Source organism: Staurois parvus, unplaced genomic scaffold (assembly GCF_062004578.1).
Source record: "Staurois parvus isolate SC_StPar_1 unplaced genomic scaffold, SC_StPar_1.0 ptg000576l, whole genome shotgun sequence".
Taxonomy (NCBI): Eukaryota; Metazoa; Chordata; class Amphibia; order Anura; family Ranidae; genus Staurois; species Staurois parvus.
In genome coordinates, this window is record NW_028318372.1 from 3,703,403 (window position 1) to 3,728,543 (window position 25,141).

Sequence of the window (25,141 nt, forward strand, 5' to 3'; positions counted from 1 at the left end):
TTCAATTAACCAGCAACTCTGTTTATTGAATAAAATGGCTTTCTCTCCATACAGTTGGTTTGAGTATCCAAATGGCATTAATTAAGTAACAGTGTTCCTCTTTACCATAAGACAAAGTCATTAGGGCTTTGCTGTGATGTCTCATACCTTTAACTTATAAAATCCCATCAAGTGGTTCACTCAATATAGTTTAGGGTCCGGCCAAGGGGAAGCCCACTTCAATGCAACCTACATCTTTTAGTATGTAGTTTACTATGGTAGGAAGGTATGGTCCTTCTCCATCCCATGACCAATCTCCAGACAAGAAGAACAACCTGGGGGGACCCACTGCCTTCCACCTAAATGTCCCAACTATGGGGTGCTCCACAGGCCAAAGACCAGACATACAACAACAGGTTAACCGCAACAGTGCCAAGACAGTAACTTAGAATTACAGTACACCAGTAATACAATTGTCACCTACCTACATGTAGGGCATGTAAATCCAAATCCCTTGCAGCATCAGCAGCAAAGACTCTGTTTTCTATAATTCAGCTTCCTATGTCAACTCCAGCCTGCTGATTGCACTGTGAATCAGCATTGCCACCACTGTTGAGTGAGAATGAGTGGAAGCAGTAATGCTAAGATCAGCTGGCCAAAATGACTGGAAAATCATTATGCATTTTAGTTGTAGTGTAATGATTTGTTGCCTATTGTCAGCCACACATGGACTGCATTGTTTTCAGTACGCTGCCCAGTTTATAGACTTGCATTAAAAGAAGGAGCAGTAAAGTACAACTGTTGTGTAGCAATGCAAAGCAGAAATCTGAAGCAAATGTTCCTTCACCTGTGCACATATGTAAACTATACAAAGAATCAAAGTTATCATTTTATAACTTATACATGCATTGTTGACAAAGGGAACAGCACCATTTCATACACTAAATGCCCCTTGTCTCTACAAAGACGTCTGGTGTTGGCCAAGGAGCCCATCTCAGCCTCCTGTACGATCACTGCAATAGACAGAAGGCCACATACTGATAAGGTCACATACAAATTAAAGTTTTTTTTCAGCCACAGATAACAGCAGCTAGTCCCCTCCCAGAAACTGCCCAACTGACGCATTTCATGCCAATGGGCTTAGTCAAAGATACTCTTTATATGAAGCTGATCTCTACTTCTGCACATACCTCTAAAATAGCACTGTGAACACAACCCAGACCCTTTCACACATTTCTTCGCTAGGTTTTCTGGCTATACACGTTTGTAGATTTAGCATACAAGTTTGGTCTATTGTAGATAAAGTAAACTGTCTATATTTACTGTCATCTACAGATTTTGAAAACAGTATCAACAATGTCACCAGAGATGGACAATATTACGACTGTCAATCTTAACAGTAAGCAGCTAAATGAAATCCCCGCAGATGTTTTTAAATGCCCGACCTTAAAGGCTCTTCAGTTGGACGACAATCTAATCCAACACTTGCCTCATAATGTGAAGCTTCTCCTTAAAGACTCTTCAGTTGGACGACAATCTAATCCAACACTTGCCTCATAATGTGAAGCTTCTCCTGCAGCTTGAGAAATTATCCATTGAGGGAAACAAGTTGCAATGTCTGCCTTCTGAACTAGGGCATCTTTCACAACTACAGGCCTTAAACATAAACCATAACCAAATTGCATCCCTCCCAGATAACATTTCAAACCTCCAACACATCAGGCAACTCTTTGCCAACAATAACCATCTCACACAATTACCTACATGTATTGGAGACCTTGCAACCCTTCAGATCTTGGGACTTAGCAGAAACGCCCTCAAAACTTTGCCAGAGTCAGTTGCCAATCTTAAAAACCTACATGTTTTAAATTTAGATGGCAATCATATGTCTAGCTTGCCCAAGCCCATCTTCAGGCTCCTGCAGTTGGTCAAGCTCTGTGTAGGTGGAAACCAGATCAAAAGTTTACCAAAAGAAATTGGTGACCTAAAAGCCCTTCGAGAACTGTCACTGAGTAATAACCAGCTCACCTTTTTACCTGTACAACTTTACAACTTGACCAGCTTGGAAGAACTTATCCTTGATAATAACCGGATAACCAAATTATCAGACAAGATAGAGCAACTACAACAACTCAAAGTTTTCTCTATTTCTAATAATTTGCTTCAGTTCATTACAGAGAGTATCTGCAACTGTCATAGTATAGAGACTTTAAATTTAAGTGGCAACCAAATGTGTGCTCTTCCAGAAAATATTCACAAGTTGAAAAAGCTAAAGGAGCTTCAGGTTGACCAAAATGCATTGACAGTTTTACCAGAGCAACTGTCTCACCTCAAAAGTATTTCCTCAATTTCCTGGGCTGAGAATCAGCTTATTTATGTTCCAATCGAATTGAAAAACTGTTTACAAATAAGCCATCTGGATCTGAGTGGTAACAAGCTGATGGAAGTCCCACAAGCTTTGTCCTCCATGATAACACTTCTACATTTGAACCTTAATAAAAATGAAATTCATGACATACCTGAGACCATTGTTTACAACAAGCAGCTGAAACGCTTAGAGATGAGTGGAAACAAATTAAGTACTTTCTCAGTTTACTTGTGCACACTTAACAATCTCATTTACTTAGATATGAGCAGGAACGAGCTTTGTGAACTCCCACCAAACGTGTCTGAGATGGACTCTTTGACTGATCTTCTTCTCCAGTGTAATAAGTTTACACATTTCCCCCCTGAACTCTGCACTGTAAAGAGTCTCGAAAGATTAAACTTGTCAGACAATCAGATTGAGTTTTTGCCAGCACAAATCAGTTGGCTGCAAACGCTGATGGACCTGGACCTCTCAAATAATAATTTCAGAGCATTCCCTGGTGAGGTGTGCTATGTTTTGTCATTGGAAACACTGAAAATCAAACAGGAGAGGGGAAGGAAGGTAATCAGATATTTGCTCATCTCTGTATACTCGTGTTTATTTTTCCAGGCTCTTAAAAAAATATCTTTGGGGAGTCAGGTGTTCATGCTATATTTTATGAAAGTACATTTGACTTGCTGGGTTTTAGAGTGCTACTTTGTCTGCTTAGATGTGGGTGGACAAAACACTTTTAGCTGACAATATCCAACTTCAACCATAGTCTTTATCTTTTAAATAATGCCGCCAGCCGTGATTTTTATCTGAAACTTTTAGGAAAGTATAACCTTATAGTTTATGAATAAGTTGGCCAAATGGAAATAGAAAGGCTTCCAGTGAACAAGTGTGTAGAACAGTAGAACCTTTTTAAAGCACAAGGTATTTACATGTCTCATTTAATCACATATCCAGAAAATAATGATTTTATGTCTCATTTCAGGGCATAGCCATGCAAATCCTCCCTAAAAGCAATAGTACATATATGTTCTGGCAGAGAAGCAGTGATACTGGGATCATGGCTGAGGCTACAACCATGATCCCAGTATAATTTTTTAAAGCTGGCCATTCTCTTTCAAGTAAAAGTAATCCAAGCGGTTAATCAGCTGCTGGATTACTTTTACGGGTGGTGGGAGGGGATGCCCCCCCTCCCAGCGCCCACCGGCGCTATTACCAGGCTTCCCATACAACTGAGAAGCTGGAATCTGGATTACCACAGAGCTGACCGTTGATCAGATGGTGTCCAGCCATTTCTATGGCCCTGGGATGCCGGTAGGGACGTCATGATGTCACTTGTGGTTCTGGCAGATGTTTTTAGGGGTTCCTTGAGCTTTGGCCGATTGAACTCCCATCTGATGGTACCTGTATAGTTCCAAGGCCAGCATTATTTTGCAGAAAACCTTTAGCTGTCTGTAAAGATGGCATTCTCACCGCCACTGAAAGGAGAGATTTTTTTCCCCACTGATCCCCAATGAATTGTGTTTTTGAGGGGTTCCCTGGGACCTGAAAATCATTTCCTGAAAATTGTTTCCTCTGTGGTGAAATTATTGAGAAAGGTTGTTTTAGAATGTGGACTATAGTTTCTCAACCAGCACTACATGTACACCAGAAAGTTTTGACCCATTCTGTTTGTTAAAGTGAATTCAGCTGACATTTTTAGAAAAAAATAAGTCATAAAAAAAGAGTGTATTGCAATCATTAAAACTGAACTAAGCAGATATAAAACCACCATTAAAAGTGATATTACACCCTCAGTTCTTCTGATTAAGCAGCCTATTTATCTATTAATCTATGCCTGTGTTGCATTTTAATCTGGTGCCATGACCGCTGCCCCAGGTTTCCTGTTTCAGGGTGACTCCTTTCTCTCTCTTGCTCCTATGAAGCCACGCTTGTATGCAGGGACAAGAGTTGTGTCTCCTAACACTGTGTGCATCAATAGAAACACACAGCCCTGAAGCCTAGAATGGCAAGGCACTCCCCAATTCCTCCATCCTCTAAGCCAGGGGTTTCCAAGCTTTACAATCAAAGGGCTACTTTACTGTCCTTCAAACTTTAAGGGGGCCAGTGGCCTGGCACTAGTGCTGTAAATAAACAATACCTCATCATTCATATTAGTTGGAGGAATAGTGGCCCATTGTTGATATCAAGCTGATATTAATGGGAGGAATAGTGTCCCATCATTGGTGTCAGTGGGAGGAATAGTCTCCCATCACTAGTATCAATGGGAGGAATAGTGCCCCATCATTGGTGTCAGTGGTAGGAATAGTGCCCCATCATTGGTGTCAGTGTGAGGAATAGTGCCCCATCATTGTTGTCAGTGGGAGGAATAGTGCCCCATCATTGGTGTCAGTGGGAGGAATAGTGCCCCATCATTGGTGTCAGTGTGAGGAATAGTGCCCCATCATTGGTATCAGTGGGAGGAATAGTGCCCCATCATTGGTGTCAGTGGGAGGAATAGTGCCCCATCATTGGTATTAGTGGGAGGAATAGTGCCCCATCATTGGTGTCAGTGTGAGGAATAGTGCTACATCATTGGTGTCAGTGTGAGGAATAGTGCTCCATCATTGGTGTCAGTGAGAGAAATAGTGCCCCATCATTAGTGTCAGTGGAAGAAATAGTGCCCCATCATTGGTGTCAGTGAGAGAAATAGTGCCCCATCATTAGTGTCAGTGGAAGGAATAGTGCCCCATCTTTGGTATCAGTGGGGGCAATAATGCCCCAAGGGCTGGTTAAAAGCAAGCAAAGGTCACAGTTTGGAGACCACTGCTGTAAGCTAACAGACTGACTCAAGATGGCACTGTCCAATGTTAACTCTTTCCTGTGAAGACAGGAATTTCAGTGAAGCAGCACTGAGAGAGCAGGAGCAAGCAGCATGGAAATTTGAAACTGCAAGTTACATAGTTGCATAGTTACCTTATTTTTTGCTCTAGAAGATGCACTTTTTCCCCCCAAAAAAGGGGGGGAAATGTCAGTGTGTCTTATTGAGCTAATATGGAGCGGCTGGTCCGGTATTTCAGTGTCAGAATACCGGGCTGGCTGCACAGCTCTTCTCTGCAGCTGGACCTTACCTGTTCCTCGGTCCAGCGCCGTGCAGTCTTCCCGCGCCGGCATCTTCAGTGTGGTAACCCGGCTGTGACAGCCAGGTGCCCACTGCGCATGCGCGAGAAGCACTGCGCTTTGTGAATGGTCCGGCGTCTTTTGGGACACATGACAGGTCCCAGAAGATGCCAGGCCATTCAGAAAGTGCAGCGCTTCTCGCGCATGCGCAGTGGGCAGCTGGGTGCCCACAGTAAAGGGAGGACAACTCCGCGGAAGTGGGAGCAGGTACCTGTCAAATTCAGGTACCCGCTCCCCCTCCCTCCCCAATGGTCCGCAGTCTCTGGTCATCCCTGTACTGTGTCCGCAGTCTCTGGTCATCCCTGTACTGTCTGCAGTCTCTTGGTCATCCCCTGTACTGTGTGCAGTCTCTTGGTCATCCCTGTACTGTCTGCGGTCTCTTGGTTATCCCCTGTACTATGTGCAGTCTCTGGTCATCCCCTGTACTGTCTGCAGTCTCTGGTCATCCTCTGTACTGTCTGTAGTCTCTTGGTCATCCCTGTACTGTCTGCAGTCTCTGGTCATCTCCTGTACTGTATCTGCAGTCTCTGGTCATTCCCTGTACTGTCTGCAGTCTCTTGGTCATCCCTGTACTGTCTGCAGTCTCTGGTCATCTCCTGTACTGTGTCCGCAGTCTCTGGTCATCTCCTGTACTGTGTCTGCAGTCTCTGGTCATCTCCTGTACTGTGTCCGCAGTCTCTGGTCATCTCCTGTACTATGTCCGCAGTCTCTGGTCATCTCCTGTACTATGTCCGCAGTCTCTGGTCATCCCCTGCACTATGTCCGCAGTCTCTGGTCATCTCCTGTACTGTGTCCGCAGTCTCTGGTCATCTCTTGTACTGTGTCTGCAGTCTCTGGTCATCTCCTGTACTATGTCCGCAGTCTCTGGTCATCCCCTGCACTATGTCTGCAGTCTCTGGTCATCTCCTGTACTGTGTCCGCAGTCTCTGGTCATCTCTTGTACTGTGTCTGCAGTCTCTGGTCATCCCTGTACTGTCTGCAGTCTCTGGTCATTCCCTGTACTGTCTGCAGTCTCTGGTCATCTCCTGTAGTATGTCTGCAGTCTCTGGTCATCCCCTGTACTGTCTGCAGTCTCTAGTCATCTCCTGTACTATGTCCGCAGTCTCTGGTCTTCTATACTGTGTCCACAGTCTCTGGTCATCCCCTGTACTGTGTCCACAGTCAGGCCCTCTTATTTGTAAATCACCCTGTGCCTGTTAGGGGTACAGGGTGATCTGTCCTATTATTGTGTGGGGGTTGTTGATTGTTTAATGTCATGTGGTTGCATCCCATTGTTCTATTGTTTGTCTTGCTTGGGAGCAAACTATTATGGGATGTATGTGTTTATGTGTATTAGCTTAGTTGGGGGTGTCTCCAGCAGCCCTCCCTCCTGATGGGACTGTCTGCTGGTGTGAAGTGTGAATACCTGTGTGTCTCTTGTTGCTAAATGTAGATTGTCCCACCCTGTGTCATTATGCAGGGAGGGGGGATTGTCCCCTGAGTGTATACATCTTGTATCTATGTTCAAAAAAACTAGTCTACCTGGTTTACTTCAAGACTGGTGTTGTCTAGTCTTGCATGGTCGGCTGTGGTGTCTGTTGTCGGTGTTCGGACGGGGATGCCATAGTCTTCCGAAGTACTCAAGCGCAGTCTGGGTCAGTTCCATTACACCCAGGAAATGCCCCCTATCCAGCACACAGCAGGTGTTTTAAAGCCTCAGCTGTACATGTTTCCTTATGGGAATGTGTAAAGGGAGTATGTCCATTCCTCCACTCAGGTCTCAGATTACACTCAGCTCTCTGCTCTTTGCTGTGCAGTGTGTGATGTCAGTTCCCCATCCATTGCCTTCTACATTCTGTGCAAATTCTGGACTTTTAATAATTGCAGATAAAAAGGTACAACTGATGCAGGAGGATTTGTTTCATCCTTGTGTATCACCTCACTTCATTGGGTATATGTAGGGGTTTACAACCACTTTATTATGTGATATACGTTTATGCAATACATCCTCTAAATGTTTTTTTTTTCAGATTGTAGATCTCCCAGAAGATCTGTGTGAACTGAAAAACCTCAAGAGTCTTGACATTTCAGAAAATGATTTAAAATTCATTCCGAACAGCATTGGAGAAATGAAAAGTCTGATGCATGTATCGGCATCCAACAATCAGCTCTCTTGCCTTCCTACATCTATGGTTGATTTAAAGGATCTGCAACACATAAACCTGAGCGGTACATATCTGCACACTTGGGATTTCTTTATATCTTCTGCTTGTCGAAAGGCTTCTAAATTACTGGCAGGGGGCTGGAAGGTCATTTCTTGAGGGGTAACGAGTTAACCAACCATTTGTAAACTGTCATCATGGACCCTGGGTGGTGGATGGATCATGGGCCCACAATCCATATATTGTTTACTAATTACCCAGTTATAATCCTCATATGGAAACAGTCATAAACAGAAAGAATACCGAATACCGAAGAATACAGGTGTACCTCGGCTTACGAACGCATCGGTTAACGTAATTTTCGGTTTTACGAATGAAAATCCATTGAAAATAATGCCTCGGTTTACACGTTTTTTACAATTTTTTTCCCAATACGAAGTGTATGTTGGAACCGATTTTTAAATGCAATTGCTGGCTTTTTTTTCTTCACTATAGCTCACAGAATTAGCTGTCACTTTCACTTTCTTTTATCTCAGTAAACAAACTAATAGGAAACATTGTTTCTTTTAACTTGGGGAAATAAACTAAAAAGAAACTTTCTTTCTTTTAGCTGGGGGGTAAGAAACAGCTGATTCTCTGAGCTATAGTGAAGGAAAAAAAAGCCAGTAATTACACTTAAAAACCGGCACTGACCTATAGCGACAGCAACTTTTTTAACCACTAGCCTACAGGGCACTTATACCCCCTTCCTGCACAGGCCAATTTCCAGCGTTCAGCGCTGTCACACTTTGACTGAAAATTGCACGGTCATGCAACACTGTACCCATATGAAATTTTTATAATTTTTTTGTGACAGATAGAGCGTTATTTTGGTGGTATTTAATCACCTCTGGGTTTTTTTATTTTTCTTAAACAAACCAAAAACTACTGAAAATTTTGAAAAAAAAAAGTTTTTTCTTAGTTTTTGTAAATAAGTGATTTTTCTCCTTCACTGATGTGCGCTAGTGAGGCTGCACTGATGGGCACTGATATGCTGCACTGATGGACACTGATAGGTGGCAGTGATGGGCACTGATGAGGAGGCACTGGTAGGTGGCACTGATGGGCACTGAAAGGCAGCACTGATACATGGCACTGACTGGCAGCACTGATAGGCGACACTGACTGGCACTGTTAGGAGGCACTGACTGGCACTGATAGGCGGCACTGACTGGCACTGATTGGCAGCACTGATAGGTGGCACTGATTGGCATTGATAGGTGGCACTGACTGGCACTGATGGGTGACACTGAAAGTCAGCTTAGATGGGATCTGATATGTGGCATTAATGTGCACTGATGGGCACTGACATCAGGCACTGATGAGCACTGACACAAGGCACTGACAGGTGGCACTGCTGGGGCTACACTGATCATCAGGGCACACTGATCATCAGTGCCCTGATGATCAGTGTACATGTCCCCTCTGCGGAAAGCCGATTACCGTCTCTCCTCTCCTCTGTCAGCGTGACAGCTCGAGAGGAGAGAAATGCCGATAACCGGCATTTCCCTATTTACATGAGATCAGCTGTGATTGGACACAGCTGATCACATGACCGAGCCGACATCTTCGGCTCTTTTTGTGATCGGTGATCCTCTGTGTCTGAGGGACACAACGCACTGCTGATCGCCGCGCTGCGCGCTCCCGGAGCCACGCATGCGCAGTGAGAATGGGAGGACGTCATATGACATCCTCCCAGAACGAGAGAACCACCTTGCGCCCGTCATATTACTATATGGCGGGCGGGAGGTGGTTAAAACTCTTGTTTATGACCTCTGGTTTTCAATGCATTCCTATGGGAAACTGCGTTTCGGTTTACCAATTTTTTACAATATGAAACGTCCTAGAGAACACATTAAATTCATAAACCGAGGTACACCTGTATTCTCTCTTAAAGTGTATTTAAATCCAAAAAGTAATATATTACAGCTTAAATGTGGTGGCTACATTAGTTTTCTTTTTAGCTTTTTTTATTTTTCTTACTTTATTTTCACCAGGTGATCCAGTTAATAACACATTTCCTGTCCTATGGTCTTTAAAGTGATATTAAACCTGCATACACTCACCGGCCACTTTATTAGGTACACTCTGCTAGTACCAGGTTGGACCCCCTTTTGCTTTCAAAACTGCCTTAATTCTTCATGGCATAGATTCAACAAGGTGTTGGAAACATTCCTCAGAGATTTTGGTCCACATTGACAGGATAGCATCACACAGTTGCTGCAGATTTGTCCGCTGCACATCCATGATGTGAATCTCCCATTCCACCACAACCTAAAGGTGCTCTATTGGATTGGGATCTGGTGACTGTGGAGACCATTGGAGTGCAGTGATCTCATTGTCATGTTCAAGAAACCAGTTTGAGATGATTTGATCTTTGTGACATGGGGCATTATCCTGCTGGAAGGAGCCATCAGAAGATGGGGGCACTGGAGTCATAAAGGGATGGACATGGTCAGCAACAATACTTAGATAGGCCGTGGCATTTAAACAATGTTCAATTGGTGTTAAGGGGCCCAAAGTGTGCCAAGAAAATATCCCCCACACCATTACACCACCAGCCTGAACCATTGACACAAGGCAGGATGGATCCATGCTTTCATGTTTTTCACATCAGATTCTGATCCTACCATATGAATGTCGCAGATGAAATCGAGAGTCATCAGACCAAGCAACGTTTTTCCAGTCGTCTATTATCCAAATTTGGTGAGCCTGTGCGAATTGTAGCCTCCGTTTCCTGTTCTTAGCTGACAGGAGTGGCACCCGATATGATCTTCTGCTGCTGTAGCCCATCTGCTTCAAGTTTCGATGTGTTGTGCATGCAGAGATGGTATTCTGCATACCTTAGTTGAAATGAGTGGTTGAGTTAGTGTTCTCCTTCTATCATCTCGAACCTGTCTGCCCATTCTCCTCTGACATCAACAAGGCATTTTTGTCCACACAACTGCCACTCACTGGATATTTTCTCTTTTTTGGACCATTCTCTGTAAACCCTAGAGATGGTTGTGCATGAAAATCCCAGTAGATCAGCAGTTTTATACTCAGACCAGCACGTCTGGTATCATCAAGCACGCCCCGTTCAAAGTCACTTAAATCCCCTTTATTTCCCATTCTGATGTTCGGTTTGAATGTCAGAAAGACGTGTTCACCAGGTCTACATTAGGGTTGCCATCTCATCCCTTGAAAACTGAATACATGTTGATTACACAGGTTCTGTGGCTGATTGAGGTGGTAATTAAACTCACTTGGTGCTTTAGCTGCAATAAATTTGCCTCAGAAGCTGTGTAATTATTATGTGTTCTGTTTTAAAGGGAAGAGGTGGCAACCCTAGCCTAGATGCATTGAGTTGCTGCCATGTGATTGGCTGATTAGCAATTTGTGTTACCAAGCAATTGAACAGGTGTACCTAATAAAGTGGCCGGTGAGTGTATTTACCTGCTCTGTGCAATGCTTTTGCACAGAGCAGCCCCAATCATCCTCTTTTGGGGTCCCCCACTGGTGCTACTGGCACTTTCTCTCTGGCAGGTGCCCCCACAGAAAGCCACTTTCCATGGGGGCACCCATGTGGACTTGCTCCCCAGCCGCCCTGTCTGCATCCATTGGCTGATTGACAACAGCAGGAGCCAATGGTTCCCGCTGCTATCAATCTTCCCAATGAAGAGGGAGACAGCGGCTAGAGGCACTGCTCTCATGCACATCGCTGGATCGGATCGGGCTCAGGTAAGAAAAAGGAAGGGGGGGGGGCGAGGGGGGAGCTGCAGCACAAAAGGATTTGCACCTCAATACATAGAATGTAGTAAGTAGAGCGATACTAAAGGTTCTTTTTTTTTTTCTGTGTAAAATAACAAACATGTCATACTTACCTACTGTGTGTAGTGGTTTTGCACAGAGCAGCCTGGATCCTCCTCTTCTCGGGTCCCCCGCAGGCTCTCCTGGCCCCTCCCTCCTTTTGGTGCCCCCACAGCAGGCAGTTTGCTTTGAGGGCACCCGCTGCTCCATGTATCCATTCATACACGGAATTGTGGCTTGGCCTCACCCCCCTTCTCTCCTCACTGGCCGACTTGCTGTGATTGACAGCAGCGTGAGCCAATGGCGAGGCAGAGATCCGGGACAGCCTAGGCTGTCATGCACATCGCTGGATCTTGATGGGGCTCAGGTAAGTATTGAGGGGACTGGGGACACTGCTGCACACAAGCTTTGTACCTTCATGCATAGAATGTATGAAGGTAAAAAAACCTTGAACCTTTACAACCACTTTAAGCCGGACTAGAGGAGCAATGCAGACAGGAATGGCGGCATTGTCAGTCTGGAGAGAGAGTAGCGTGACTAACAAATTTAAAACTCCAGCTAACACTTTATTAGCAATCACAGCAATATTTTTTTTTTTACTTTTGAGTTTAAGGTTGTATATATTTGAATACAAGCTGACCATTGTAAGCACCACTGTCAGTGACAAATGGTTTGCCTCAACCCTCTAACTGCTACTTTGGACAGCTTGGCCTGTTTGAAGGAAGTTAGAAAAATAACAGAATCACTGGCAGGACCAACAGGCAAAATTAAAGGAAAGAAGCCTAAAAAAGAAAACAAATGCATCCACCACATCTTAGTATTGGAAAGCTGCAGTATATTACATGTTTGCTTTTGACTTTATATACACTTTAAAGTGCATTTAAACCAAAGAATACAAATTTAACAGATTGCAGCTTGCTAGTCCTTAGATGTGGTGGGCAAATTCACTTTCTTTTTATCTCCTTTCTTTTTATCTGCTGGTCCCTTCTTGATCTGGCCCAGGGGCGGACTGACCATTTGGAAACACGGGCACTGCCCGAGGGCCCGGGGTCAGTAGGGGTCCCATGAGATGCCCCTGGTACCTTTTTCATAGGCTTTTTTGAGTTTTGGCAAGGACACAGGGACACCATGATCCCCTATTGCCCAGGGGCCCCATGAGTTGTCAGTCCGCCCCTGATCTGGCCAGTAAAACACTTCCTGTCCTAGGGTGACAGCACTCATTCACTGTACTGTATCTAAGCAGGTGTTGTCACCCTAGGACAAGAAATGTGATTGAACTCTGGAAAATCTCCCCTTCTCTTCATCTCCATAACATGGGCGGTAGAGTTCTGTAGTCCAGGGAATGAACTGATGACAGTGCTGATAGGAGTGCAGCAGAGATATACAGTAGAGCACAGGTAACTATCAGCTTACTAAATTTAATTTGCACTTATTGAGAAGACATAAAAAATACCTTCAATGATATATTTAATAGACAAATATGAAGCAAATAAAATGTTACAGTTTAAAGAGAACTGCCAGGCATAGACAGACCAATGTAATTATGTATATACCATACCTGGCCGATGCCTCTGTGAGCTGGAAAACACCGCTACTCCAGTGATCTCTACTTGCTTCCAGGTCCTGTGCCGATCATGAAGACAAGATGGAGAGGCAGGGAGGTGACACCACACTCTCCACCTCTTCCAATCAGAGAATGTTTTGTATTCATTCAGAAAATGAAGAGCATTCTCTGAATGGCGCCTGTGCTGAGTGACCAACCTGCACCTGAGTGTTCACAATGCATCAGGCTGGCCGCTCAGCACAGGACCTGGAGACCAGTGGAAGTCACTGGAATAGTGGTGTCTACATCAGTAATTCTGGCTTTCAGGGGCATTGGCCAGGTATGGTATATACATACAGTACTTACATCAGACAAACGTAAACCAATGTAAATATGTAATAATATACATACCTGGAATTCATCTTTAAATGCATGTTAATTGATCATAAATGTGAAGGTTTAAAGTGGTGGTAAAGCCTTAAGGTTTTTTACTTTTAAGTGTTACTAAACCCACAGCAGTAAAATCAGTCTGTATATGCAGTAAAGCATGCTTGTTATACTCACTGTGGGATATAAGGGGTTAATACTCTGCATTGTATAAAAAGGCTGTTTGATCCTGTCTTCTCTGTTCCTCCCCTTTTTCAAGCGGCTACCTCTTATCTCCTGATAAGACAGACTGAACCATAGGCATTTACACATGCTCAGTTTGGTGTATATTGATAGAGAGGTTTTTTTTTTCTTGGGAGGGTGCATGTGATTGGCACAGAGCCAATCAGCACCAGTCAGACAGAGGTCAGGGGTTCTGCATCCTCCTAGAGCAGAAAGAAAACTCCTCCTACAAGCTTTAGCTTGTGCTCGGCTGAACACTGATAGAAGCTACAAGACTGCTCTAACGTCTGATGAGAAAAGGTATTTAGCAGTTTATATTTACTAAAAAACATTGCATTTCCGTGTTCTGTGTACTGTGGGAGACCAGATATAGTGAATGCAGGGTCCGGGGAGACCAGGTATAGTGAATGCAGGGTCCTGGGAGACCGGATATAGTGAATGCAGGGCCCTGAGAGACCAGATATAGTTAATGCAGGTTCCTGGGAGGCCAGATATAGTGAATGCAGGGTCCTGGGAGACCAGATATAGTGAATGCAGGGTCCGGGGAGACCAGATATAGTGAATGCAGGGTCCGGGGAGACCAGATATAGTGAATGCAGGGTCTAGGGAGACCAGATATAGTGAATTCAGGGTCCTGGGAGACCAGAAATAGTGAATGCAGGGTCCGGGGAGACCAGGTATAGTGAATGCAGGGCCCTGAGAGACCAGATATAGTTAATGCAGGGTCCTGGGAGGCCAGATATAGTGAATGCAGGGTCCTGGGAGACCAGATATAGTGAATGCAGGGTCTAGGGAGACCAGATATAGTGAATTCAGGGTCCTGGGAGACCAGAAATAGTGAATGCAGGGTCCGGGGAGACCAGATATAGTGAATTCAGGGTCCTGGGAGACCAGATATAGTGAATGCAGGGTCCGGGGAGACCAGATATAGGGAATGCAGGGTCCAGGGAGACCAGATATAGCGAATGCAGGGTCCTGGGAGACCAGATATATTGAATGCAGGGTTGAGGGAGACCAGATATATTGAATGCAGGGTCCTGGGTTTAGTAACACTTTAAGCCCCATTTACACCATACGTGCAGAAAAACTGATAGGGAAAACGTGCAGATGTCACTAGCAGAGACACGAGTTTACATCAGTTTTCATGCACATTTCAGGGAGTTTTATACATCTTGCAGATTCCTACACACACAAAAAATTGCACAGGATGCTACTGTTGTAGTGTGGACAGGGCACATAGAGAACAGTTGTTTTGTTTGTGCCCTTGCAGAATGCATGCAAAAAAAACTGACGTCTCTGCACAGTGGTGTGAACAAGGTCTAAAAGCAGAACTGTAGGCAAAATTTTTGTAAAATATTGGATAAAGGAAGGGTTACAAGCCTTCTGACTTTTTTTTTTTTTTTGCTATCTTTGCCCCATTGGGGAGATTTCCCTTCACTTCCTGTCACATAACCAAAACAGGAAATGAGAGTAAATCCCTGCAAATTAAGGGAATCCCTTGGGTTTCCCCCAGGTCACCAGTACTAGTGTCCCCATTGGAACATTTCCCCTCTATTACTTTTCTGGGGACAGCCCAAAATTTTCAATTTTCTTTTACTTACCCTTCAATGATAATGGTAAACGGGACAAATAGAGAGGGGGAATCTCCAACCTAATATGTTTTCTCTATTCAAAACTAAAAAAAAAGTTTTGCATTTAGTTACACTTTAAGGTGCTCTGATTCTAATGCAATATAAATAAATCATCTTTTATAGGTAACAAGCTAACTTCATTGCCTGGAGACATCCGCCGCCTACAGAAACTGCGTATGATTGACCTTGATAAAAATCCAATGGTGAGACCTCCACGTCTTGTGTGTGAAGGTAGACAGCTCTATCCTATTGGGTGCTATTTACGGGCTACTGACATCAGGGAAGGTAAGCAGAAACATGAATATAGGGGCAACAAGAACTTCATTGAGTACAGGCTGCCCATTACTTTCCACTGGGAAAAAAAATACATATTTAAAGCAGTAGTAAAGTCTGTTTTTTTTACTTGTACATACAGGTAAGCCTATGATAAGGCCCACCTGTAGGTACTGTAAATATCTCCTAAACGTGCATTGTTTTTTATTTTTTTAATTATTATTATTATTCAGGATTTATATAGCGCCAACAGTTTGCTCAGCACTTTACAATATAAAGGGAGACAATACTGTTGGAGATACAACAGCATGTACTATATAGTATTGTGTGTTAATTTCACTTGACCAGTAGATAGCACTGTACACTAAGGTTACTAGTTGTGCATATGTGTAAAACTTGTTGGTTCTCTCTCTTCTTCTCTTCCTCTCTTCAAAACCAAGATGTCTGCTGAAATGTGTTGTATGTTTGCAACTTAAGCCACACAAGTAAAACATTGTTCTGCCTCATCACAAGCTACCAGTGTCTTCTCTAACACATAACCAACAAATACAGCAACAATACAGATCAATACAAGAGGGTTAGGAGGGCCCTTTTCCTTGGAGCTTACAATCTAAGAGGGAGGGGCTGGTGGTACAAAAGGTAATAACTGTGGGGGATGAACTGATAGGAGGAATAGAAGATTCGGTTATTGGCTGAAGGCGGGATAGGCTTCCCTGAAGACTTAGGCTTTCAGAGATCGCCTGAGTCCTCGTGCACATGGGGTGTTTTGGTAACGTTAGCTGTGTAAAGTCACGTTAAAAACGTACGGCTTTTAGCGTTTAACTGCGTTTTCCCGCATTTTTTCGCGTTTGCGTTTTTTAACCCCCCAATTTTTTTTTTGGCGGGGGGGTTAAAAAAAATCCAAAAACACCAGTTTGCATTGTTTTACCAAGTTTTTCAGCGTTAGAGCATTTTTACAGCCAAATTCCTCTAGAACTCACTAGTCCTGGGTTTTTTTTTCCAGCCAAAAAACTTCCCTGCCAAAACACATTGATTAGTCTATGTGTGTATGGACACATAGGATAACATGCTGGGGGGTTTACTAGCTGTAGAAAAAAAACATCAAAAAATGTCAAAAGCCAAAAACAGCAGCTGTAAAAACGTCCAGTGTGCATAAGCACTAAAAGTGGGCAGAGTAGGCAATAGTCAAACAGATTGAGGTAGAAAGAGTCAGAGTATGGGGGAGGCTCTGGAGAAGTCCTGGAGACGAGCATGGGAGGAGGAGACAAGGGAGCTAGAGAACAGGAGGTTGTGGGAGGAGCGGAGAGGACGGTTTGGGTGATATTTGGGGACAAGATTGGAGATGTAATTTGGGGCAGAGTTTTAATGGCTTTATATGTTATTGATAATGTTTTTAATTTTATCCGTTGGACAATGGGAAGCCAGTGGAGGGATTGGCAGAGAGGGGTGGCAGTTACAGAACGGTTAGTAAGGTGGATGAGTCTGGCAGCAGCATTCATGACAGACTGAAGAGGGGATAGCCTGCGATGAGGTCGGCCAGTGAGGAGGGAGTTACAATAGTCAAGGCGATAGATAACCAGGGAGTGAATAAGTTGCTTAGTGGTTTCAGAGGTTCAGAATGGGCGTATCTTGGAGATGTTGCAGAGGTGATATCCACCTGTGTAGAGCACCTGTGTATGCTCTCTAAAGGAATGGCATGCCCATGCCGTTCCTTCAGAGCTGTGTGCCGCAAAAAGTTACTCCTGCGCATGCACAGGAGTGACGTCATCGCAGCTCGGCCATTCAAGCAGCCAAAGCCCACGAACCTGGAAGAAGGGCCAAGTGAAGATGTAAGCCCTGTCAGTGGGCTTAGTTTTAAGGTAAGTTCCATGTAATGTGGTAGTATGCGATGCCTTTTCGGGGGAAAACTTTTTTGTTTTGTTTCCCAGAGAGTTTACTACTGCTTTAAAAAAGAAGTATGGCCATAAAAGACCATACTTCTCCTATGGATCACTAGAGTACACTGCTGTGACCCTTACCCTTGCACTGGTGTTCAGTGGGTACAATGCCCCCTTACTTTGGTGATCAGAATGCCACCCTTACAATGAGCTAAAAATATCATTGGTATCATATTATTGGCTCTGCCAAGTGGCAATGAATCTGAAATAATGCACACACCGTCAGATGTAAGGCCACAGCTCGAGGAAGCCCTAGCACCCTCGGGATGAACCATGGTTGAGAAAGGCTGGCCTAGGTTGACCAGAAAAGTATAAAGATACTGTAAAAATTCTGGTTATTCTATTTATAAGTAATTATATAGCCCTATATTTGAAGGTTAATTGAATGAAGTTTCAGATTTTGGCTTGATTGTGGCATGTCTGCAATGGCATTAGTTCATTTATTGATTTTAATTGGTTGCCTGGAGATGCTGTTTAACATCTGTATAATTTTTTTATTGTAGAAAGGATTATGCAGAAGATTTTTAAGTTGGTTTCAGGCAGTCTTCTTACAGAAGATTTTACATTTCTGTGCATGAAACTTCAGCTTCGAGGTGAAGATGCCAAAGCAATATTAAAGAACAAGTAAGAAAATAAATATTACTTTTTAAATTTCCTTCACTGTATTTTTTTTTATAAGTATAAGCTGAAATATTGGGAGCACAGGATCACCAAACAGTCTTTATTGTTCTCTCGATAACAAGGAAAAAAACAAATGCAAAAGAGTCCATAGTTCTGGTATAATGAAAAATAACACAATGGCTCACCGCCAGTATACCAGTTCCACATCAGGGTTTAGGTTTTCTGTCTGTTCCGGAGTACTGCAAAACTGCAAAGGCTCAGCAACCTTTTACCCCCCCCCCCCCCCCGCCCTCCTCTGCTTTAATTTTTCTTTTTGGCGGGGGGAGCACATACCTGGTTTTGACAGGTACCCTCTCCCACTTCTTGTCAGATTGCCACAGCAAGTCACTGGAAGTTCTCCCCCATGCCCACAACCTTCTGGGACATGTCACAGATCCCAAAAGACTGCAGGACCATTCACAAAGCGCAGAGTGGCTCGAACATGTAAAGCCAGTGCCAGGGACCTGGAGGGTGGCAAAGAGCCGGCCCGGGTGAGCACAGCGCTGGATCCCTGGACAGGTGAGTGTCTGTTTATTAAAAGTCAGCAGCTACAGTTTTTGTAGCTGCTGACTTTTAACTTTTTCAGAACTGATCTTTTTTAAGGGCTCCTGCACATGGGCCGATGAGCCTGTTCAGCATAACTGTCGGCGTATTTCCTTTGCCTGGGCAGCCCAGGTGCAGCAAACAACCTGTCATTAACATGGTTGGCTATGTGCCACTGTACTTGTGCATATAGATGTGCTGTTGTAAACACAAGTAGTGTGTGCGAAATTTTAAAAAAATTAGAATTTTTGGAGGAAATACGGCCATAGTTATGCTTAACGGGCTCAGTTGACCCATGTGCAAAGGCCCTAACTGATCTCAAAAGCATTCGTTCACCAGTCCTATTACATAAAGCACCTCATACTTCTGTATGGTAGGCAATGCACCATCCCTTTCTATTATATGGCCAGGAAGCCATCATGTCCATAACTTTGTACTTCACAGCTTTATGTTACATGCAGTGCATCATATGCATTATATGCCATGCTGTGCCTCTTCACTCTCTATTACAGTTTCCTCGTACCTCTGTATTACCCAAATGTACCATTTACATTCTGTCATTATTCTAACATTATTCTATTACATATAGTGTTTCATATATATCTATGACAATCAGTGCCTTATACCTCTTTATCACACGCAGTGCTTCATACTCCTTTCTCCTGTCTCCAGATTTGTGCTGTTTATTTTTTACTGCTGCCTGCAATATGTATTTATTTCAGGTACTTATGTAGCACCATCAATTTACGTAGTGCTTTATATATATATATATATATATATATATATATATTGTACATTCAAATCAGTCCCTAACCCTCAATGGGCATACAATCTGAGGTCCCTAACTCACATTCATACATACACATACTAGGGCCACTTTAGACAGGATCCAATTAGCCTACCAGCATGTCTGCACTGCACCTTTTAGGGCTAGGCCTTTTGACTAAGTCCAGGCCAATATTTTTGCAATGGGCCTTAGGTCCTAGCTAGTGCACAGTTTCATGGCCGCTTATTTATTTAATTTATTGTTTCTCCTCACGTTTGTCTCACTTTCACTTATGTGTGTGTTTTTTTCTTCACCGGATGAAGGGTGTGGGTCCTCAGGCCTGCCCTGACATCTAGGGAGAGGATATGTGGCCCTTAGGATCCTTCCTCCACCGATCCCTGGGGGGGTCTCTCTTCAGGAGAGCCCCTTGACCAAGTACTTGGTGGTCGGCTGCAGCTGATCACAAATAAAGGGATCCACCAGGCCTTTTGGCCAGGTGGACCACGTCAGATACACTTTGTCCCTGTCAGGAGCCTCGTGCCCCGGGGAATCACCTTTTTTGTACACTTATCGGGTTTTGTTTTTGTGCACCTCTACAGATTAAAAAAAACAACAAAAAAACATATCTTTGGAGTGTGGGAGGAAACCCACACAGGCACAGGGAGAACATGCAAACTCCAGGCAGGTGGTGCTTTAGTTGGGATTAGAACCAATGACCCTTCTACTGCCAGGTTGAAGTGCTAATCATTGCCACTGTGCTGCTCATATGCCCTAAAGAGCCCATTGTCAAGTCACTAAAGATCTAGAACAACTGTTCCTCTGGTGCCTGTTTCTCCTACCTGTCCTCTATTCCAGCACTGCTTCCTATGAAAGTCCCCTTGGAATTCGTAACTTGTCAGATGCCTATGTCCTCTGTCATGCACCGTTGTCCCTGTCTGCGACCTCTATATCACATTTAAATCCTGAGGAGGAAACCTGCTTGTGGCAGGAGACTCCAGCATCTGACACTTCTGGAAGTGTCTAATGCCGACACAGCTTTTGGAGGCTTCAGCGAGTGAACGTAGGGGACACAGTCTGCCATAGTGGTGACTAGACTTTCTTTGCAGGTGAGATCTAGTTTTAAAGACCTGGCAGGATTCCTTTAATGCCACTTGGAGAAAAAGGGAGGGGGAGACCAGGGGAAAGAGATCCCTAAGGTCAAAGGGTCCCAATGAGGACAAACCGGCTAATTCAAAAATAATAATATATGTTTATTGCAAAATTTAAATAGACAACCTATTTTGCTTGAGGTGATTGTAGCCGTATTAGTGCACTTGTGACAGAAACAATTCAGTACTGTCCGTGATACTTTTTTTATTTGCACTAACATACAGTTTTGAGGACAAGCTTTCGGGGAGTGTCCCTTGAGTACTGCTTGGACCTTGAAGAAGGGGACACTCCCCGAAAGCTTGTCCTCAAAATTGTATGTTAGTGCAAATAAAAAAAGTATCACGGACAGTACTCAATTGTTTCTATAGACAACCTATAAAATCATAAAATGGTAGACCTCACCACCACCAACAGGAAAGATGAAGGATGGAGATGACGTGATCAACCGTGGTGACGCCACACAATGGGAAATCCTGGTACCTGTGTGAAAGTGCCGTGCCGTGAAAATCTAAAAAGGAGAATAGGAATAGGAGAGCCGAATATATAATCTATGAGAAAATGAGAACCGTGAGTATAGACATTAACCACTTGCCTACCAGGCACTTATACCCCCTTCCTTACCAGGCCAATTTTCAGCTTTCAGCGCTGTCGCACTTTGAATGACAATTGCGCGGTCATGCAAGATTGTACCCATCTGAAACTTTTATAATTTTTTTCTCATAAATAGAGCTTTATTTTGGTGGTATTTAATCGCTGCTTTTTTACAAAAAAAGTGCAAAAAAGTTTAAAAAAAAAAAAAAGTTTATTTCTTTTATAAAATTTTGCAAACAGGTATTTTTTCTCCTTCACTGATGTGCGTTTATGAGGCTGCACTGATGGGCACTGATAGGTGGCACTGATAGGCAGCACTGAAGGGAACTGATAGGCGGCACTGATAGGCAGCACTAATGAGGTGGCACGGATAGGCGGCACTGATAGGTGGCACTGATAATGGTTACTGATAGTCAGCACTGATAGGCGGCACTGACTGGCGGCACTGCTGGGCACTGACTGGCACTGTTGGGCTGCACTGCTGGTCACTGGTGGGTGGCACAGGTGGTCACAGGTGGGTGGCACTGATGGGGACTGGTGGGTGGCACTGGTGGGCACATGTGGGTGGCACTGCTGGGCACAGGTAGGCGGCACTGCTGGGTGGAACTGGTGGGTGGCACTGCTGGGCACCGATCATCGGGGCACTGATCATCAGTGCCCCAATGATCGGTGCCGATCCCTGCTCTGACAACTGCCAGTTCTCGGCAGTACTTTCCTCACGCTCTGACAGCATGAGGAAAATGCAGCCGAGAACCGGCAATTGCATTTCCCTGTGATCAGCGTGTCATTGGACACGGCTGATCATGGGTAAAAGGCCGTTGTGATTGGTCTTTTACCTCATCAGGTGATCAGCTGTGTCCGTAGGACACAGCAATCACGGAGATCGCCAGGTGCGCGCCCCCGGGTGCGCGCAGGAGAGCGCATTCTGGGAGGATGTCATATGACGTCCACCCAGAACTGGCCGGCCGCAGTGTAGCCGTCATTTGGCTATCTGTGGTCGGCAACTGGTTAAAAATGAATACATAACAATGATACCGATGCTTGAGAATAATCTCCTCAATCCAACTTCCCTATGGACAGGGAATTGTGACGGAGGGAGAATTCTCCCTCTGTCACAATTCCCTGTCCATAGGGAAGTCGGATTGAGGAGATTATTCTCAAGCATCGGTATCATTGTTATGTATTCATTTTTAATGTCTATACTCACGGTTCTCATTTTCTCATAGATTATATATTCGGCTCTCCTATTCCTATTCTCCTTTTTGGATTTTCACGGCACTTTCACACAGGTACCGGGATTTCCCATTGCATGGCATCACCACGGTTGACCACGTCATCTCCATCCTTCATCTTTCCTGTTGGTGGTGGTGAGGTCTACCATTTTATGGTTTTATAGGTTGTCTATTTAAATTTTGCAATAAACATATATCATTATTTTTGAATTAGCCACAGTTTGTCCTCATTGGGACCCTTTGACTTTAGGGATCTCTTTCCCCTGGTCTCCCCCTCCCTTTTTCTCCAAGTCATTATTGGTTCCGAGGACACCACTGTGTCATTTATATGTGAGTCGGCATTTATACATTATTTTCAATATTAGGGATCTGTTGGTTGATATTCCTTTTGGTAATTATTTACATTTAACCTAAAGGCATCCCGGTTTCTTACCATTTTTGTTATTTAATGGCACTTGGCCTGACCTCTGCATGTGTGATCGACTTATGTAGTTCAATGATAAATTAGTCATTTGTTTTGGTTCTTTCTGCATGTCATCTTTTTTTTTGTTTACAAACGATTTTATTAAATAAAAGTAGACAGTAAAACAACAGCACATTTTCAAATAATATTTACAGCAAAAACAAGGCACTTTTGAAAAGTACAATTCAGAAAAGTATATTATAGTAAGAAAGAGAAGAAACAGAAAAAAATTAGATTGCAAGTACATGAAATACGTTAATGGTAAGAATTTGAATTGGTTGAATGATACTTCTGTCAACAGTATATGTCAGTCATTTTTCACTGGAAATGTTGTTAATCATGCAATAAATGTCTATAATCCCTCCATGACTCCCATTTTTTATCAAATAAGTGCATCTTATCCAGCAGAGTATAGTGAATGCGTTCCATGAGCATTACAGCATCAATTCTGTGTAGGATGGAGGCCAAGGTACAGCATTGGACCTCCAGTGTAAGGCAATAGACCATAAAGTGGCAATACATATAGTATGTATCAATCTCATAATGGCATCAGGGACCCCCGGGATATGAGCCCCCAATAGACAGGTCTGTATAGAGAAGCGTACTGGGGTACCTGCCAGTGAGGTCGCCACCTCGGATCTGCATGTCATCTTTTATCAATGTAGCAAACATGAAGGCCATGACTGCTGAGTGCAGGAAAACCTTTGAAGGCTTGCAGTGATGTTCTTTGGACAAAGAGAGCCAAAACCACTGGCTGGTGACTTAGATAATCCACATCACTAATGAGAGGACCACAACACACCAAAACTAGAACCAACTTTTTTTTGCATGTACATACGCATTACATAATACAGCATATGATACGTTTAACTGCAAGACAAACACCAACACAACCTCAGCACTAACACAAGCACTTACACATGTATGTAATGGTAAGGGGTGCTGGGGTGTGCTGGAGGGTGTTGTGTCTTCCTGCTGGGTGATCCATTGTCACTGGGTAGGATCTATTGTTGAGCAGGGGTATATCTATTGTTGCCGGTGATATATACTGTATCTAGGAAGGTCTTTTGTTGCTGGGGGGTCAATTGTTGATGGGTGGGATCTACTGTTGAGGGCAGGGTCTACTGATGTTGACTGCTAAGAGATCTATTGTTGCTTTTGGGGGTCTCTTCTTGCTGAGAATGATCTGTTGTTGCTGAGGGGGGTGTATTGTTGCAGGGGGTCTATTGTTGCTAGGGGGATCTAGTGTTGCTGGGGGTCTATGGTTTCTGGAGGGATCTATTGTTACTGACTGCGTGGAATCTATTTTTCTGTTTTTCTTGTTATCAGTAATACATTGTATCCAAATTACTTAACACCACAAAATGATACTTGGTTCTGTATTCTCTAAAAGGGGCGGTGGGTAAGGGGTAGAACCAAGGGACAGTGCTCAGAGGAGGGTAGGAGGCGGAGACAAGGGGCAACTCTTAAGGGGGGGGGGGGGTGCCTTCACCTATTTTCTGATAAAAGAGTCCTGCTCACATGATTATGTCTATCTATGTTTCAGATCTCTTCAACTACCAGACAAGGTCCTTCACGCGCTGAACCTCTGGAGAACTGTCAGAGAGCCTAATTTGAGTCCGGCAGCCATTTCTGAACAGCTAATCAGGGTGCTGGTGATGGCAGACTTACACGAGATTGCACTAAAAGCCAATATGCTAAAACTCAATGCAAAGTCAATAAAACTGTGAGCCCGAAAATGTGATATTTCACTGACTATACGGGAACACCGAATTGACTTACATCAACCTCAGCCCAGGCTGTCTTCTTGCAAACCTGTGTGGTCATACGAAGGAAGCTGCCACATCATTCATTTTAAAGCAGAACTTCTGCCTACTGAAAAAATCAAATGTTTTCTAAATATAACTATGTAACCAACCTGAGGTACTGAGAAGCTTTGTGTCTCTGCATGATCCTTATAGATATTTAAAGAAGGCCTGAACCGTGAAAGCTGTGCCAAAAAAAGGCAAGCAAAGGGAAAATGAATAGTCACCAGTATTGTCTATGGTGTCCTATACCGGACCTTTTCCCGTTTACTTAGCATGTCTTTTTTGCACTGTGTCTCTCTGTGGAGGTGTCCATCTTGGTAACGAAGGGCTTTTTCCCTCATATAAGAGCTTCCCTTAACAACTGGTTGTGGATTGATCAGGAATCAGTAGGAGAGGCGCAGGAACCACAAACACACAGACTGAACGAAGCAGAAGCAGGGAGATGCTTGCACTACCAATTTCTTTCCAGC

The 25,141-nt window shown here is 43.8% G+C and overlaps 1 protein-coding gene across 1 annotated transcript; it reads left to right on the forward strand.

Moving 5' to 3' along the window:
- Positions 1-1,335: 1,335 nt before the first annotated feature.
- On the forward strand, positions 1,336-24,785 carry LRRD1 (leucine rich repeats and death domain containing 1). The gene is made up of 6 exons (XM_089692144.1): positions 1,336-1,431; positions 1,496-2,908; positions 7,507-7,705; positions 15,373-15,534; positions 17,963-18,083; positions 24,410-24,785. The coding sequence occupies exons 1-6, from the start codon at positions 1,336-1,338 to the stop codon at positions 24,591-24,593; spliced, it is 2,175 nt and encodes a 724-aa protein (XP_089548270.1). The 3' UTR covers positions 24,594-24,785.
- The last annotated feature ends 356 nt before the right edge of the window (positions 24,786-25,141 follow it).